This window comes from Sycon ciliatum, chromosome 10 (genome assembly GCF_964019385.1).
Source record: "Sycon ciliatum chromosome 10, ocSycCili1.1, whole genome shotgun sequence".
Classification (NCBI taxonomy): domain Eukaryota; kingdom Metazoa; phylum Porifera; class Calcarea; order Leucosolenida; family Sycettidae; genus Sycon; species Sycon ciliatum.
The window spans coordinates 19,974,407-19,993,181 of NC_088652.1; the positions used below are offsets into that span (position 1 = coordinate 19,974,407).

General features: G+C 47.3%; 1 protein-coding gene and 1 long non-coding RNA gene across 5 annotated transcripts in view; one reads left to right on the forward strand and one right to left on the reverse strand.

Moving 5' to 3' along the window:
* The window catches only part of LOC135825906 (uncharacterized), an 85,453-nt gene extending 74,112 nt beyond the window's left edge, over positions 1–11,341 (forward strand). For 2 of the 3 annotated variants that reach the window (XR_010555169.1, XR_010555168.1), the window contains exons 2-5: positions 2,620–2,750; positions 6,025–6,155; positions 8,119–8,249; positions 10,072–11,341. Coding sequence is in view for 1 of the 3 variants with exons in the window: in XM_065338539.1 (XP_065194611.1) it covers positions 1,008–1,138; positions 2,620–2,750; positions 6,025–6,155; positions 8,119–8,249; positions 10,072–10,103 (556 nt within the window). In the remaining 2 variants the exon portion in view is untranslated. Of the gene's footprint in view, positions 1–1,007; positions 1,139–2,619; positions 2,751–6,024; positions 6,156–8,118; positions 8,250–10,071 lie in introns of all 3 variants that reach the window. The other variant, XM_065338539.1, reaches the window with a different exon arrangement.
* Positions 11,342–13,074: 1,733 nt separating this feature from the next.
* The window catches only part of LOC135826416 (uncharacterized), a 131,179-nt gene continuing 125,478 nt past the window's right edge, over positions 13,075–18,775 (reverse strand). For both annotated transcript variants that reach the window (XR_010555280.1, XR_010555282.1), the window contains exons 11-13: positions 17,957–18,042; positions 15,546–15,676; positions 13,075–14,189 (exon numbers count right to left, since the gene is read on the reverse strand). This is a non-coding gene — a long non-coding RNA (uncharacterized LOC135826416). The remainder of the gene's footprint in view (positions 14,190–15,545; positions 15,677–17,956; positions 18,043–18,775) is intronic.

Sequence of the window (18,775 nt, forward strand, 5' to 3'; positions counted from 1 at the left end):
ACTACGATATTGAGACCGCTAGAATGCGAACGCATCGCTAGGGGGTCGGATTTCAGTTGCCAGCACTGTAAGAAAGTGATAAACATGCATATTGTTCATGGCACGCTGTATCACTGGTTGATCCATGGCCAGCATTTGGAGTCTAAGCTGCAGGGGCAATTTTTGAGTTATTTTCGGCGTTAAAAAAAGTGCGGCTAACACCCCGGAAAATACGGTCATCATGATGTGCTAGTAGCTACGTGGGTCGCACCTAACTGCTGCCTTATTCCCAACCTTTGGGAGACATTGTGCTTTCTGGCTGAGCCAGGACGCAGTGGCCATTGTTCATTACTTGTGTCTGCATACCGTACTCGCGCGATTAGTGCCCCTGGGGCACTATTTTTTCAATGTCCATCACAGAGGGGGCAGTATTCAAGAGAGGGCACTATTGTTTCATTGCTGGTACGTTTGCGTCATTCAGCATAAAACAGAAGAAAAACAAAGCCTAAAGTGTACTGTAAACGCTCACGACTCTACAGAAACGGGTACAAGACCTGCGATTTTGTTCCTGAAATCACCAGTGCAAAGCAATCCGTGGCCAAGAACATTAGCAAAAGAACACCAAACTTGCACATGGGCTTGGTTACAAGACCGGGGGGGGGGGGGGGGGATGTGGATTACTCTCCCTGATGAGGGAAAGATGCGGCTTGCACTCCGTGAAGAGGGGGGAGATGCGGTTTGCACTCCGTTAAAAAGCGGGGAGATGTGGATTGCACTCTGTGGAGAGGGGGAGGAAAATATGGCTTTCATTCCATAAAGAGGGGAGGGGGAGACATGCGGGTTGCACTCCGTAAGGAGGGGGGGGGGTCGCGGGGTTGCAGCGCGGGGTAAAGCAGTGACGTCAGACTTCGACACCTCTTGGCTTGCACCCCATAAGGGGGGGGGGGGGGCTGCGGCTTCCACCCTGTAAAATATAGTGATCTTCAGTATCCTTGGTCTTTCTTCTACTTGGTTATACTTCCTTTCAGAAGATTTACCGGCATACTTCTGGAAACGTTCTCCTCACCTCCAGAAGCGCCGTTCATATCAATATTCACAGCCACACTTGTTCCTGTATTGCCAGCTGCTACATTCTGTGATCCAATGGACATTCTACCAAGTGAGTATCCGCTGCTCCGAAAGAGATTTCGAATTGTTCAAAGTTCTACTATCGTTTTTTTAAATCCACTACAAATGAGCATCTCTGGAAGCTGATCCGGATTTTTGATATACAAACTTGAACTTGCATATTTTCAAGACCTTTGATATCCTTTCAAATGTGTGTGCGTGTGTGTTTGGGGAGGGGGGTGGGTGCTGTGAGCATTTGGTGTGTTTGGTGTGTGTATCCACTCTAGATTAGCAACCCGCTCTAATATGAAGTGTTACTTCACTGGGGCAGGACAGAATGCAGTTTTTCTGCACCTTGTCCTCACCCACTGACTGTATGTGTTTGGGCTGTGCATCCACTCTAATTCCTTTGAATGATTCCATGCCATTTCGGCGCCGTTAAGTTCAGCGCCAACCAGGTGTGCGCGACTGTTTATGTTCGCCGTGAACATGTTCGAACATAAATGCCGACCTCAGCACCACAGATCTAAGCGCCAATTTACTATACAATGTATGTATGAACATCGTCTGTTGTGACTATTACTGTACAAGTATCGACTTTGCGCTGTACTGTATCACGCTGTACTGTATCACGCTGAGCTGTACTGCGCTGTACCTGATCGCGCTGACCTTTATCGCGCTCTAAATTACCATGCCTTACTTTTCGCGCTGTAAATAATAATTATCGCGCCTTACTTTTTCGCGCTGAGTTGCTGGTGCTGTACTTTACCGCACTGATAGTCATGACGCTGAAGAAGATGGCGCTGTGAAATCAGGCACTGAAGTGCTGGCGCTGAAATGCATCGTGCTGAAATGGTCGCGCTAAAGTGGAAAGTCACCCTTTGAATTTCTCTCCCCTCTCTCAGGGAGACTCATGTGACCAGTTTTTGGCAGTGACTAAATACAAATGGGGGGGGGGGGGGGGGTGTGGATTGCTCTCCGTAAAGAGGGGGAGATGCGGCTTGCACTCCGTAAAGAGGGGGGGAGATGTGGATTGCACTCTGTAGAGAGGGGCGGGGGGGGGGGGGGGGGGTGTGCGGGGTTGCAGCGCGAGATCAAGCAGTGACGTCAACATTCGATGGCTTGTGTTTGGTGTTTGTATCCACTCTAGAGGATTACTTTCCATAAAGAGGGGGAGATGCGGCTTGCACTCTGTAAAGAGGGGGGGAGATGCGGTTTGCACTCTGTATAGGGGGGGGGGGGGGGGAGATGCGGTTTGCACTCCGTAAAAAGGGAGGGGGAAATATGGCTTTCATTCCGTAAGGGGGGGGGGGGGGGGGAGAGAAATGCGTCTTGCACTCTGTAAAGAGGGGGGTGGAGGGGTGCGCGGTTGCAGCTCGGGGTGAGGCAGTGACGTCGTGACTTTGACGGCCTCTTGGCTTGCACCCCATGAAGAGGGGGAGGGGGGGGGGGGGGTTGCGGCTTGCACCCTGTAAAATGCAGTGCTCTTCAGTGTCCTTGGTCTTTCTTCTACTTGGTTCTACTTCCTTTCAGAAGATCTACCGGCATACTTCTGGAAACGTTCTCCTCACCTCCAGAAGCGCCGTTCATATCAATATTCACAGCCATTCTTGTTCCTGTATTGCCAGCTGCTACATTCTGTGATCCAATGGAAATTCTACCAAGTGAGTATCCGCTACTCTGAAAGAGATTTCGAATAGTTCAAAGTTCTAATACCGTTTTTTTTTAAATCCACTACAAATGAGCATCTCTGGAAGCTGATCCGGATTTTTGATGCACGAATTTGAACTTGCATACTTTCAAGACCTTTGATATCCTCAGCTCAAATGCATGCACACACGTGTGTGTTTGGGGAGGGGAGGGGGTGCTGTATGTGTTTGGTGTGTGTATCCACTCTAGATTAGCAACCCGCTCTGATAAGAAATGTTATTTCACTGGAGCAAGAGAGAATGCAGTTTTTCTGCACCTTGTCCTCACCCACTTTGCAGTGTGGTGAGTCCGTATGTGCGACCATTCCCAAATGAATATGAAACAAGGATGTTGAGCCAATAATAATAATAACAATAACTAACTTGTAACTTCGTAACTTGTAGTTCCTTGGTCTTTCTCTTTTGTATAGATTAAACCTTGGCTCTCCATCTGAGTAAATAATAATAAGGCCAAAACAAAAAATAGGCTTGTTTCCGGTCGGCAACCCCTCGAAAAGGAGACTCGGTCGGCCGGAATGAAACTTTTTTTGTATATTTTATTTTGGTTCCTCAATTGTTGTGGTATTGATGGACAAGAGCACCTACACATGTACATTGTACATATATCACGGCAAGGATCAATGTCAAAGTTAGTTGACTGCGTACTGACTCACTGTTCTTGTACAGCATGTGATGTATTCCTGTTTTCGTACAACCTGAGAAATCAAGCAAACAGTTCGAGTCCTTCCAGCTCCGTTATTCTAGCTCGTATCGACCCCGGAGGTTTTCGAGCCGACAGCTGAGAATCTCTGCTACCTAGTAGGTGTTTTAATTGTGGAATTCGGTTGAGATTTGATTGAGTTATGACTCGTTGAGTGCACTTGCACACATGGCATTGCCACCGTTTGTATACATTTGGCACCAAAAAAAGTTTCAGAATTTGGGAAAAAGTGGCCCGGTCGGGCGACCGGAAACAAGGTCATTATTTGTTTGGGCCTAATAATAATTTTTTTGAAAGGATTGGGAGAAATTCAAATTCAAAGGATCAGTTGGGGAAGTGAACTGCCTGAAAAGAGAAAAAATCGCCAGACCCACCAGGGCTCTAACCCGGGACCTTGCTTGTCATGAGCAATGCTCTAACCACTGAGCTATGGGACCAGGCTCAACCTAGAAGGCGCTGACAAGTTTTTCACTCCAAAGGCAGCTCACAACACGTGAAACTGACCGTGGTTGATCCCCTGGGGGAGGGAGAAAGACCTAAGTGCCATCAGTATGTGTGGCACGTGTTGTGAGCTGCCTTTGGAGTGAAAACTTGTCGGCGCCTTCTAGGTTCAGCCTGGTCCCATAGCTCAGTGGTTAGAGCATTGCTCATGACAAGCAAGGTCCCGGGTTCGAGTCCTGGTGGGTCTGGCGATTTTTTCTCTTTTCAGGCAGTTCACTTCCCCAACTGATCCTTTGAATAATAAAAATAATAATATTAGTTACTCTTAACTAGTATCCATCTATTCCTTTCCTTTCTCTATTCCCAAGTCAACCCAGTGTTTCGAAGAGGGAGTCACCCGTTGTTCAATAACCAATGGAGCCATCTTTCCAATCCTAGATATTTCCTTTGAATGATTCTATGCCATTTCGGCGCCGTCAAGTTCAACGCCAACCATGAGCGCGACCGTTTCTGTTCGCCGTGAACATAAACGCCAAATTTTACAGCGCGACATATTTTAATGCTGTATACTTCAGGGCCAGCAGACTAGCGCCGAATATCATATCTCAGCGCCACCTAAATCAGCGCCATATATTTCAGCGCCAAATATGTCAGCGCGACAGGTCTCAGCGCCACAAATCTAAGCGCCATGTTTCTCAGCGCAAATTTATTATGCAATGTATGTATGAACATCGCCTGTTGTGACTATTACTGTACACGTATTGACTTTGCGCTGAACTGTATCACGCTGTACTGTATCGCTCTAAACCTTTTCGCGCTGTAAATTACCACGCCTTACGTTTTCGTGCTGAGTCGCTGGCGCTGTACTTTACCGCGCTGATAGTCATGGCGCTGAAGAAGCTGGCGCTGTGAAATCAGGCACTGAAGTGCAGGCGCTGAAATGCACCGCGCTGAAAATGTCGCGCCGAAGTGGCAAGTCACCCTTTGAATTTCTCTCCCCTCTCTCAGGGAGACCCATGTGACCAGTTTCTGGCAGTGAAGCTTAGTTTATATACAACGGAACGCTGACGGTACGGGACGTAAGGGCCTGTCTGGAATGCTAGGCTGAGCTGTAAAATCTTGTACGATTCGTACCACACGACCTGCTGCAGTCGTTGAGTCGTTGAACAGGGAACGGCACGAGTCATAAGGCACGGTCCGTGACGGGGTGACTTTCGGACCTAATTTCTCGTTTCTCGGGACTTCTTTTCAATTATTTCTCCTTGAAAGAAGCGGAATCAAGTCCACGATACCAGTTTTTCATGAAGACCAAAAAATTAGCCCTGAAAGTTGTGGCATCCAAATAATAGGCCCAGGAAATGATAGAATAGTTCATCTGTCATGCTCCTTAACTATCCCTAAATACAATAAATGACATGAGATCTTATCTTGCTAAAATTCAACTCAAGTCGTGCTGGCCATTCTGTGAGTTATCATGGGAAGCGCAGTGTTCGAAATGTTAAACATTTCCAATTAAGAATCGGGAGTAGTCGGCGCACTACGCCGTCTCCTGTTCACACTCAAATTGCAGCCGTTTTGTACGCTTGCGTCCCCGTCTACGGTATGAAAAGTTGAATCGATCCAACTCTTCCCTTCACTTCCCGATCTGTACGGTAGTACGGTTGCGTTCCCGTTCCTGGTGTTCATATTGGACGCCGTTAGACCGTCCCGTCGCTTCCCGTTGATTATTACATCGCGTCCCGTCGCGCCCCATCGAATGTGAACTAGGCTTGACTAAGTACAAATGGATGGAGGGAGGGGAGGGGAGGGGGGGGGGAGTGGACTACTCTCCGTAGAGAGAGAGGGGGGGGGGTGCGGCTTGCACTCTCTAAAGAGGGGGGGGGGGGTGCGGCTTGCACTCTCTAAAGAGGGGGGGGGGATGCGGTGTTGCAGCTCGGGGTGAAGCAGTGACGTCAGACTTCGACGGCTTCTCGGCTTACACCCCATAAAGAGTTGGGGGGGGGGGGGGGACTGCGGCTTGCACCCTGTAAAACACAGTGCTCTTCAGTGTCCTTGGTCTTTCTTCTACTTGGTTATACTTCCTTTCAGAAGATTTACCGGCATACCTCTGGAAACTTTCTCCTCATCTCCAGAAGCGCCGTTCATTTCAATATTCACAGCCATACTTGTTCCTGTATTGCCAGCTGCTACATTCTGGGATCCAATGGAAATTCTACCAAGTGAGTATCCGCTGGTCTGAAAGAGATTTCGAATAGTTCAAAGTTCTGCCACAGTTTTTTTTCAATCCACTACAAATGAGCATGTCTGGAAGCTGATCCGGATTTTGGATATACGAATTTGAACTTGCAAATTTTCAAGACCTTTGATATCCTCTCAAATGCATGCACACACGTGTGTGTTTGGGGAGGAGAGGGGGGGGGGGGGGGTGCTGTATGTGTTTGGTGTGTGTATCCACTCTAGATTAGCAACCCGCTCTAATATGAAGTGTTACTTCACTGGGGCAGGACAGAATGCAGTTTTTCTGAACCTTGTCCTCACCCACTGACTGCAGTGTGGTGAGCCCATATGTGCGATCATTCCCAAGTCAATATGAAACAAGGATGTTGAGCCAATAATAATATACTAATAGTTGCTCTTAACTAGTATCCATCTATTGCTTTCCTTTCTGTATTCCCAAGTCAACCCAGTGTTTTGTAGAGGGGTCACCCGTTGTTCAATGACCAATCGAGCCATCTTTCCAATCCTAGATAATTCCTTTGAATGGTTCCTTGCCATTTCGGCAAAGTCAAGTTCAGCGCCAACCAGGTGAGCGCGACCGTTTATGTTCGCCGTGAACTTAAACGCTGAAGGTTACAGCACAACATATTTCAGTGCTGTGTACTTCAGGGCCAGCAGACTAGCGCCATATATTTCAGCGCCAAATGTGTCAGCGCCGCACATCTCAGCGCTACAGATCTAAGCGCCAATTTATTATACAATGTATGCATGGACATTGCTTGTTGTGACTATGACTGTACAAGTATCGACTTTGCGCTGTACTGTATCACGCTGTACTTGATCACGCTGTACTGTATCGTGCTGTACTGTATCGCGCTGTACTTTATCGCGCTGAACTGTACTGTGCTGTACTTGATCGCGCCGTACTTGATCGCGCCGTACTTGATCGCGCCGTGCTTGATCGCGCCGTACTTGATCGCGCCGTACTTGATCGCGCCGTACTTGATCGCGCCGTACTTGATCGCGCCGTACTTGATCGCGCCGTACTTGATCGCGCCGTACTTGATCGCGCCGTACTTGATCGCGCCGTACTTGATCGCGCCGTACTTGATCGCGCCGTACTTGATCGCGCCGTACTTGATCGCGCCGTACTTGATCGCGCCGTACTTGATCGCGCCGTACTTGATCGCGCCGTACTTGATCGCGCCGTACTCGATCGCGCCGTACTCGATCGCGCCGTACTTGATCGCGCCGTACTTGATCGCGCCGTACTTGATCGCGCCGTACTTGATCGCGCCGTACTTGATCGCGCCGTACTTGATCGCGCCGTACTTGATCGCGCCGTACTTGATCGCGCCGTACTCGATCGCGCTGTAAATTATCGTGCCTTCCTTTTTCGCACTGAGTTGCTTGCGCAGTACTTTACCGCGCTGATAGTCATGGCGCTGTGAAATCAGGAACTGAAGTGCCGGCGCGGAAATGCATCGCGATGAAATGGTCGCGCTAAAGTGGCAAGTCACCCTTTGAATTTCTCTCCCCTCTCTCAAGGAGACCCTTGTGACCAGTTTCTGGCAGTGTCTAAGTACAAATGGGGGGGGGGGGGGGTACTCTCCGTAAAGAGGGGGTGGGGGGGGGGGTCCGCTCCGTAAAGAGGGGGAGATTCAGCTTGCACTCCGTAGAGAGGTGGGGGAGATGCGGTTTGCACTCAGTAAAAAGGCGGGGAGATGTGGATTGCACTCTGTAAAGAGGGGGGGGGGGGAGATGTGGCTTTCATTCCGTAAAGAGGAGGGGTGGGGGTGGATGCAGGGTTGCAGCTCGGGGTGAAGCAGTGATGTCAGACGTTGACGGCCTCTTGGCTAACACACCATAAAGAGAGGGGGGGGGGGCTGCGGCTTGCACCCTGTAAAATACAGTGCTTTTCAGTGTCTTTTTTTCTTTCTTCTGCTTGGTTCTACTTCCTTTCAGAAGATCCACCGGCATACCTCAGGAAACATTCTCCTCACCTCCAGAAGCGCCGTTCATATCAATATTCGCAGCCATCCTTGTTCCTGTATTGCCAGCTGCTACATTCTGTGATCCAATGGGCATTCTACCAAGTGAGTATCCGCTGCTCGGAGATTTCGGACTCCGTAAAGAGGGGGGGGGGGGGGAGATGCAGCTTGCACTCCGTAAAGAGAGGGGGGGGGTGGAGAGATCCGGCTTGCACTCCGTAAAAGGGGGGGGGAGATGCAGCTTGCACTTCGTAAAGAGAGAGGGGGGGGGGAGATGCATACTGTACATGTATGATAATCAAGAGTGAGTCTTGAATCAAGAGTGAGTCTTGAATCAAGACTCACTCTTGATTCAAGACTCACTCTTGATTCAAAATGTACTCACTCTTGATTCAAAATGTACTCACTCTTGATTCAAAATGTACTCACTCTTGATTCAAAATGTACTCACCCTTGATTCAAAATGTACTCACTCTTGATTCAAAATGTACTCACTCTTGATTCAAAATGTACTCACTCTTGATTCAAGAGTGAGTACATTTTCCGAGAGACTGACAGGAGTGTGCAACTGCTTGTACAATCTCTATTCAGTGCTGTGATGACGGTAGAGTTTCATATCACATCAGTAGGTTCAGCTTCAGTAGCTATATAGGTTATGTGGGAAAGCAGTGCAGAATGACCACCAGAGAGTTGTACCCGAAGTAGGGTGGCATACAACCCTGGAGCTGTTCAAAGGGTGCAAATAGTGTGTCCGGGTTTTGGTCACATGACGTGATGCTCTGCTGTTGTAGACCCCGTAGACTGGAGTTGCACAATCTGGGCTGTTATGTACTCTTCATGATAATAATTATGGTGTTGGCTCGTCAACCTCAGGACGCATGAATCTATCGTCCGTTGCTCGACTTCAAATTACCTTATGCAAGATGTAGAAGATCTTTGCATTTTTATCTGTCCATGCATGTTCGATCAATGAGCCGAATGGCCCCAAAATTCTGAGGTCCTCGGAAACAATCCACCATGGACGAGAACACTGACTTGCATTCTTCGTTCGGCCGGGCCGTCTATAATAATCTCTCCGTTATACAAAACGGAAATGTTTCATTTATGCGTGGGTGTGTTGGGGAGAGTTTTGTTTTGAAAAATATTGGTAGTCGAAACATCAATCCATTCTAGCTGTCAAGTCGATAAATTTTTCGTTGGGGGGGGGGGGGGATGGTCGTAACTAAACCTTTTCGTTCTGTGAAAATCATCGATAATGCCGGATGGCTTCATTGGACTATGCACTCTTGATGGTACAGAATGATTTGAGGTTGTAACTTGTAGGCTAGATTTGACTGTCCTTGAACAAGTAGCTTGATTACACTGAAACATCATTAGAGAGATTCTGATGCTTTCGTTGTGAACGCGTGTAGCTGCATTTGCACGTCAACACGTCACCCACGTTGCGCGTGTTGTGTTAGAATACACTCGGCGTGTATGTGAACTTGCACCTCTGCATACTCATGGGGACAGAACACACTACTCTATGTGCTTGCATTCATTTTCCAGCTATTGTTGAGTCTCGACAAGCAACATGTGCGCAACACAGGGAAATGCTCCACAAAGTACTGAATACACTCAGGCGTATGTGTGTGTGTGTGTGTGTGTGTGTGTATGTGTGTGTGTGTGTGCTTGTGTGTGTGTGTGTGTGTGTGTGTGTGTGTGTGTGTGTGCTTGTGTGTGTGTGTGTGTGTGTGTGTGTGTGTGTGTGTGTGCGTGCGTGTGTGGACTGTCATGATTTGTGTGGCTGGACCTTGGAGGGTTTCACCCACACAATGTCGTATGGCATGGCCATTCGGTGTGCATGTGATGCGCATCCTAATCTCTTGTGTGTGTCTATGTGTGTGTGTGCGTGTGTGCATGTGCATGAACGTGTGTGTGTGTGCAGATTGGCCAGGTTCACCGGCAGTGTTTTCGTGAAGTCCTGAAAAGAGGTCTTGTTTGCAGACAGCATGGGCACACAGCCTCGTCATGGACTTGGGGCGTCAATGGCTGCATATGGCAACTGCTAGTTTGTCTGAAAACTACATCTCACAACCTCAGTGGATCCAGCTTGCCCAGTATTGGAGAGACTCTGATGACCTTAGCCATCCAAAACCACCAAGCCAACTCAAGTTGAGAGTATTATGTTGTCTGAACCTGTCATAGTAAGTTCCGTCATCATAATAACTTGTCTGATCACAGAATCACTGCCTCGCCTAACAGCTATCATCGCATTCGGGAAAGAGCATTCCCAAAGGTGTGTTGGCGTGTGTTCCGTTGTCTGATGACTGTGTGTGCAGCAGCAAATAACACAGCAGCAGCAAAAAACACAGGTCAACTGTTCAGCTGCGTGAAATCATACCCTGCTGCAGCTGTTGACTTCATGTACAGCTGCAGTGATGTTTACATTCTAGTTTTTAAAGTGGCTGCTTTGTAGCACTTTCTGCAATGCTTACATGTTGTACTTGTAACACTGCTGCTGCTGCTGCTGCTGCTGCATGTTGTACTGAGCGGACGTATGCACTGGTACATCAATACTGTGTTACTTGCTATACTGGAAGTGCAGTGGTGCCAACCTATCATGAATATTCAGTGATTGGTATACTGTGGCACTGCCCTTGCCATCACTTATCTAGCCAACTTGCAGTGCAACGGTGCGGTTATTGCGCTTGTAGTATCGCACTGGTGTTGTTCTTCTCACCCCCCCCCCCCCCCCCGTCTGTCTGTCTCTCTCTCTTCTTGATCGATCGAGTGTGTGCAGCTGTGATTCTGTTCTTGCTTTGTTTATACCGTCATGATTGTGTTCTTTCTGTGTGTTTCTCTGCAGTCCCTGCCGTTCTTGTGTTGTGTGTGTGTGTGTATGGTGATGGGTGTGTCATCAGCTTAATGCATGGCTGACTAGCTACACTCCCCAGCATGCACTCTCATACTTGACTCTAAGGCAAAGTGACTGAGTAGCCATGGTAGCTGCTATCTTGTTAGACTGTGTCCTAGTACTTGTGTTCTTGGCATGATAGGTAGAAATTTGATTGATTGACTGTCATCAGGTGGAATCAGAGTTGCTGTTGAGTACTTTGCAAATGGTGCTAGGACTTGCTCAACTCTGATTGGCTGAGGGCAGTTGACTGATCATTTCAGGTGTGAAGTTCAGAGCCAGGATAGGCTATAAAAGTAATCATACCCTGCTGCAGCTGTTGACTTCATGTACAGCTGCAGTGATGTTTACATTCTAGTTTTTAAAGTGGCTGCTATGTAGCACTTTCTGCAATGCTTACATGTTGTACTTGTAACGCTGCTGCTGTATGTTGTACTGAGCGGACGTATGCACTGGTACATCAATACTGTGTTACTTGCTATACTGGAAGTGCAGTGGTGCCAACCTATCATGAATATTCAGTGATTGGTATACTGTGGCACTGCCCTTGCCATCACTTATCTAGCCAACTTGCAGTGCAACGGTGCGGTTATTGCGCTTGTAGTATCGCACTGGTGTTGTTCTTCTCACCCCCCCCCCCCCCCCCGTCTGTCTGTCTCTCTCTCTTCTTTATCGATCGAGTGTGTGCAGCTGTGATTCTGTTCTTGCTTTGTTTATACCGTCATGATTGTGTTCTTTCTGTGTGTTTCTCTGCAGTCCCTGCCGTTCTTGTGTTGTGTGTGTGTGTATGGTGATGGGTGTGTCATCAGCTTAATGCATGGCTGACTAGCTACACTCCCCAGCATGCACTCTCATACTTGACTCTAAGGCAAAGTGACTGAGTAGCCATGGTAGCTGCTCTTGTTAGACTGTGTGCTAGTACTTGTGTTCTTGGCATGATAGGTAGAAATTTGATTGATTGACTGTCATCAGGTGGAATCAGAGTTGCTGTTGAGTACTTTGCAAATGGTGCTAGGACTTGCTCAACTCTGATTGGCTGAGGGCAGTTGACTGATCATTTCAGGTGTGAAGTTCAGAGCCAGAATTTTACATTTTTCTTCTTGGCTTGAACTCTTGTTGTTTCTGCATGAGGAGACACTGATGGCCTCTGAACTCTTGTTGTTTCTGCATGAGGGTAGAATTTTCCAAGAAGAAAACACTTGCTGAGCTCTGATTGGCTGAGGGCGATTGACTGGTCATTTCAGGTGTGAAAATCAGAGCCAGGATAGGCTATAAAACTAAAAGTAATCATTCCAGGAGGGGATGGTGGTCGGGGTTTGGGATGGCAGAATTTTACATTGTTCTTCTCCTGTAGAATTTCCCGTCTTCTTTCTCCTTCCTCATGCACATGAGGAAACAACAAGAGATCAGCCATCAGCAAGCCAAGTAGCTGAAGACAAACCCATCACCACACAAACAGAACACAAGAAAAGCAGGGACTGCAAAGAAACATACAAAAAGAACACAATGTCATTTTACATTGTTCTTCTCCTGTAGAATTTCCCGTCTTCTTTCTCCTTCCTCATGCACATGAGGAAACAACAAGAGATCAGCCATCAGCAAGCCAAGTAGCTGAAGACAAACCCATCACCACACAAACAGAACACAAGAAAAGCAGGGACTGCAAAGAAACATACAAAAAGAACACAATGTCATTTTACATTGTTCTTCTCCTGTAGAATTTCCCGTCTTCTTTCTCCTTCCTCATGCACATGAGGAAACAACAAGAGATCAGCCATCAGCAAGCCAAGTAGCTGAAGACAAACCCATCACCACACAAACAGAACACAAGAAAAGCAGGGACTGCAAAGAAACATACAAAAAGAACACAATGTCATTTTAAATTTCTTCTCCTGTAGAATTTCCTGGCTTCTTTCTCCTTCCTCATGCAGAAACAACAAGAGTTCATTCAGCGAGCCATCAGCAAGCCAACTAGCTGGTGACATACCCATCACCACACAACAGAACACAACAACAGCAGGGACTGCAAACAAACACAAAAATAACACATTTCAGACTTTTCTTCCCGTCTTCTTTCTCCTTCCTCTTGCACATGAGGAAACAACAACAAGAGTTCAGCCATCAGCAAGCCAAGTAGCTGAAGACACACACCCATCACCACACAAACAGAACACAAGAACGGCAGGGACTGCAAACAAACATACAAAAAGAACACAATCATGACGGTATAAACAAAGCCAGAACAGAATCACAGCTGCACACCCCATCACCACACAAACAGAACACAAGAACGGCAGGGACTGCAAACAAACATACAAAAAGAACACAATCATGACGGTATAAACAAAGCCAGAACAGAATCACAGCTACACACCTCAGACCTGCCCATCTCGGAAGCAATGATAGCGAACAGCTATGTTAGACATAGCAACTTGTGCTGGGATTACACCTTTCAATAGCTTGCAAGGCTGATGAATTGACCGCCACTATTTTTAGCCCCCACACACACACGCGCGCGCGCGCGCACACACACACAGAAAGAGGGGGGGGGGGAAGACGCGCGCGTGCGCGCGCGCGCACACCTCAGACCTCAGACATGCCCATCGCGGGAGCGATGATAGCGAACAGCTATGTTAGACATAGCAACTTGTGCTGGGATTACACCATTCAACAGCTTGCAAGGCTGATGAATTGACCGCCACTATTTGTAGCCTGGTATCCACCACACAGCTGTTTGAAGTGACTTTTTCTGGCCAGTGAATCCCTATTTTTCATTTTTTTCTTTTTTTTCTACACACACACCACACCACATACTCCGGCATACACTGGCTGTTGGTAACCACCCAGGAGAATGAAAGAAAAGTCAGGAAGAGTCTGAGAAAGAGAAGAAAGACGTGTGTGACCATAATCGTCGGGAATCGAACCCGCAACCTATCGATTGGAAATCGCTGCACATACCACTGCACCATATGGGACACACACCACACACACACACACACACACACACACACACACACACACACACACACACACACACACACACACACACACACACACACACACACACACACACACACACACACACACACACACACACACACAATACTATTGAATTTTCTTCGCCGGCTTGTTGGCTGCCGTCCTTCTTCCTGCAGAAACAGACACACAACATGGACATGCAGAGAAGTCATGCACTGTGAATCTCCTGTACAGACACCGCAGCTATATATCCATACCGTTACACGTTACAAGACCAAATTGAATTCAAGGAAAGAATCTGTCCCTCCAGAAACTCGAGGAGAAATTTCAGAAATATCGCGGAAAACGTTGCGAGGTAAAATGCCACAAATTGCGAGGAATATTGCGGGGAATATTGCGGGGTCTGTGAAAAATTGCAGCAAAGTATTACTGTGGTCAAATTGCGGAAATTTCCGGCAATTTTGGTACTTGTAGCGTGGTACGAGTGGTACAGCATAAATCATGCAGACAAATCAGAACGTGTGCTTCGCTGAAGACAAGTGAGTTACAGTACTATAAGTACTCGACTGTCTGCAACTGCCTGACACGAGCTTGCAAGACGGCTTTTCTCCATCCTCGGAGAACACTTGACAAGTTCGTTAAGTGCTTTCGCAGTTTTCCCTGTTATTACCTTAGTGCTAGGATTATCATTTTCATAGGTGTTGTTTCTTCTCACTCCATTTCTCTTTATTAGTATCTTTCTGGATTGTTTTTCATTAGTACAACGTAGCTTCCTGAGGAGTGTCGTGCGAAAACTAGTTCGAAGTACGATTTTTTGTTCATCATTTCTTCCATATCACATTTTTTCTTTCTTCCATGTTCTTCACTGCCTTCGTGGCCACTCGTTTTTTGAATACAATAAAAGCCTTTGTGAAATGTCGGTTCAGCTCGTTCTGTTGATCGCAATTCTAAAATCATTATTATTATTTTCACTAGTTTGAGGGAAAGAGACAAACGGGAAAAGTCTGAAGAAAAAATTGACTGTCACCATCAGGACTCGAACCAGGGACCCTCGCTTGTAGCTAGCGATGCTCTAACCACTGAGCTATGGTGTATTATTATTATTATTATTATTATTATTATTATTATTATTATTGGCTCGACATCCTTGTTTCATATTGACTTGGGAATGATCGCACATATGGGCTCACCACACTGCATGCAGTCAGTGGGTGAGGACAAGGTGCATAAAAACTGCATTCTGTCCTGCCCCAGTGAAGTAACACTTCATATTAGAGCGAGTTGCTAATCTAGAGTGGACACACACACCAAACACATACAGCACCCCCCCCCCCCCCCCCCTTACCAAACACACACGCACACACATTTGAGAGGATATCAAAGGTCTTAAAAATATGCAAGTTCAAAATCGTATATCAAAAATCCGGATCACCTTCCAGAGATGCTGCTTTGTAGTGGATCTAAAAAATAAACAATAGTAGAACTTTGAACTATTCAAAATCTCTTTCGGAGCAGCGGATACTCACTTGGTAGAATGTCCAGTGGATCACAGAATGTAGCAGTTGGCAATACAGGAACAAGTATGGCTGTGATTATTGAAATGAACGGCGCTTCTGGAGGCGAGGAGAACGTTTCCAGAGGTATGTCGGTAGATATTCTGAAAGGAAGTATAACCAAGTAGAAGAAAGACCAAGGATACTGAAGAGCACTGTATTTTACAGGGCGCAAGACGCAGCCCCCCCCCCCTCTTTATGGGGTGCGAGCTAAGAGGCTGTCGAGGTCTGATGTCATTGCTTCACCCCGAGCTGCAACCCAGCACCCCCTCTTTACGGAGAGTAATCCACACCTCCCCCCCCATTTGTAATTAGTCACTGCCAGAAACTGGTCACATGGGTACCATGGGTCTCCCTGAGAGAGGGGAGAGAAATTCAAAGGCTGACTTGCCACTCCAGTGCGACCGTTTCAGCGCGATGCATTTCAGCGCCAGCACTTCAGTGCCTGATTTCACAGCGCCAGCTTCTTCAGCGCCATGACTATCAGCGCGGTAAAGTACAGCGCCAGCAACTCAGCGCGAAAAAGTAAGGCACGATAATTGTTATTTACAGCGCGAAAAAGTTCAGCGCAATAAAGTACAGCGCGATCAAGTAACAACGCGATCAAGTAACAACGTGATCAAGTAACAACGTGATCAAGTACAGCACAGTACACTGCAGAGTGGGTAAGGACAAGGTTCAGAAAAACTGCATTCTGCAGTGTCCAATGAAGTAACACTTCATTTTAGAGCGGGTTGCTAATCTAGAGTGGACACACACACCAAACACATACAGCACTCCCCCCCCCCCTTACCAAACACACACGCACACACATTTGAGAGGATATCAAAGGTCTTAAAAATATGCAAGTTCAAAATCGTATATCCCCGAGCTCTCTGCATCGCCCCGCCCCCCCCCCCCCCCCTTCCTGATGGAGTTCAAGCCGCACCCCCCCCCCCCCTTGACGGGGTGCAAGCCTCAACCCCCTTCTTTACGGAGTGAAAGCCACATCTCCCCCTTTTTACGGAGTGCAAATCGCATCCCCCCTTTTTGCGGAGTGCAAACCGCATCTCCCCCCCCCCTCTTCACGGGGTGCAATCTCCCCAAACTGCACCCCCCCCCCCCGCCGCTCTTTACAGAGTACCGTATTGTCCGGGGTATAAGCCGCACTTTTTTCGCTAAAAAATCGGACCAAAATCGCCCCTGCGGCTTATACACCGAATATGCTTGCGCGAATGAATGCTTAGCATACATCAGTATGCATGCTGACGTCATGTGACATGTCATTCGACTCAGCTTCGCGCCTGTGTTGCTATCCCGGCACTTTTACTAGTTTTAGTGCGCGGGCTACACCATACGGTACACATATACGGGGACTCTATTTTGCGTACTGCAAGTGCCGATTTCCACACATCCTAGTATACAGCGATACGATAATACCATGGAGTGATCTGTAGTCAACATGGAGTGATCTGTAGTCAACACAGCAATACACCAACATCTCTGCAGCAACCTGTGGTGCACTAACACTTCATAATCTGATCTAACACGGTATTTAGCTCCATAACCATAATAAATTTGTAGAAAGGCCATTTGTCAATGAGTGTGAAAAATCTTGGTTCGTAGGTGCGGCTTATACTCCGAATACCAACTTTTAGTCAATATTTTGCCTCAAAAAGGGGGGTGCGGCTTATACCCCGGTGCGGCTTATACCCCAGAAAATACGGTACAAGGCGCATCTCCCCCCCCCCACACTTTTTCGGGGTGCAAGCTGTATCTCCCCCCCCCCCCCCTCTTTACGGAGTGCAAGCCGCATCTCCCCCCCCCCCTCCCTTTATGGAGTGCACACCAGTATCACAGGATTCCACTTGATTCAGATGAACATTCAATCCACATCACTTGGTGGATGAACATTTGTCCAGTCAATTCAGGATTCCGCTTGGTACAGAGTGCGGTAAACACAGGCTTTACGGCAGGACGATACATGCACCATTAAAAGGCTATAGACCCCAAGAGTGTGCAACTGACATTGGCGTTGTGCTTGGAAGGCAAATTGCAGGCATGAAGTTTGTAGAAAGTGAGAATTAAACACCAGGCATTTGTGCTGATTTGTTCTTGTTTTGAAAGCCCGTGATTATTCACTTTAAATTGTAGAAGAGTAACACGATTGTGAACCAAGGTGTCAAATCTGCACTAGCAGCAGCAACAACATTACCAGCAGAAACAACAGCAGCAGAGTTTAGCTGCTGTTCTCTTTTCCATCTTGTGCTCTTCCTGCATTCATATACTTATTGGTTTGTGCTTTCATGAAAAACGTTTCGGCCGCAGCATGATCAGCAGCAGCGAATGTTGTTGAAACAACATTGGCATTTGTAGCATAACATGAGAAAGCGTTATTAACTTACCAGAGTAGATGGTCCTTGGCTTATAATGCCTGCCGATAGCAACTCATACTTCACATGAAGTAGACTCAGACTGAGTTACAGACAACCTAGCACAGGCGATATTCGTGAAGAAAAAGAAAATGTACATGTGCACACTTATATACATGCACCGTGACATATGAGAGGTGAAATGAAAAAGCCGACAGCCACACACATACACAGACAAACAAAAACAGGTACACACCTTTGCTCACACACACATTACACGAGCATGCACGTACACACACACACCATTTGACCATTTGACGCCCATCGCCAGAGGCGATGATAGCGAACCTACAGCAGAAGCCAGAGCAGCTTGTGCTGGGATTGCACCATTCAACAGCTTGCAAAGCTGAAGAATTGACTGCCACTATTCAGCCTGGTCTACACCACACAGCTATGAAGTGACTTTTGCTGGCCAGTGAATCCCTACTTTTTGGTCTTTTTCATTTTTTGTTTTGTTTCCCGCACACACATCACATCACACACACACACACACACACACACACACACACACACACACACACACGAAACCGCACACGTACACACACACGTTTGTACCTAGTCACTGCCAGAAACAGGTCACATGGGTCTCCCTGGGAGAGGGGAGAGAAATTCAAAGGATCATCTGGGATTGGAAAGATGGCTCGATTGGTCATGACAGTCGATCAATCATATTTCTACCTGTCATGCCAAGAACACAAGTACTAGCACACAGTCTAACAAGATAGCAGCTACCATGGCTACTCAGTCACTTTGCCTTCGAGTCAAGTATGAGAGTGCATGCTGGGGAGTGTA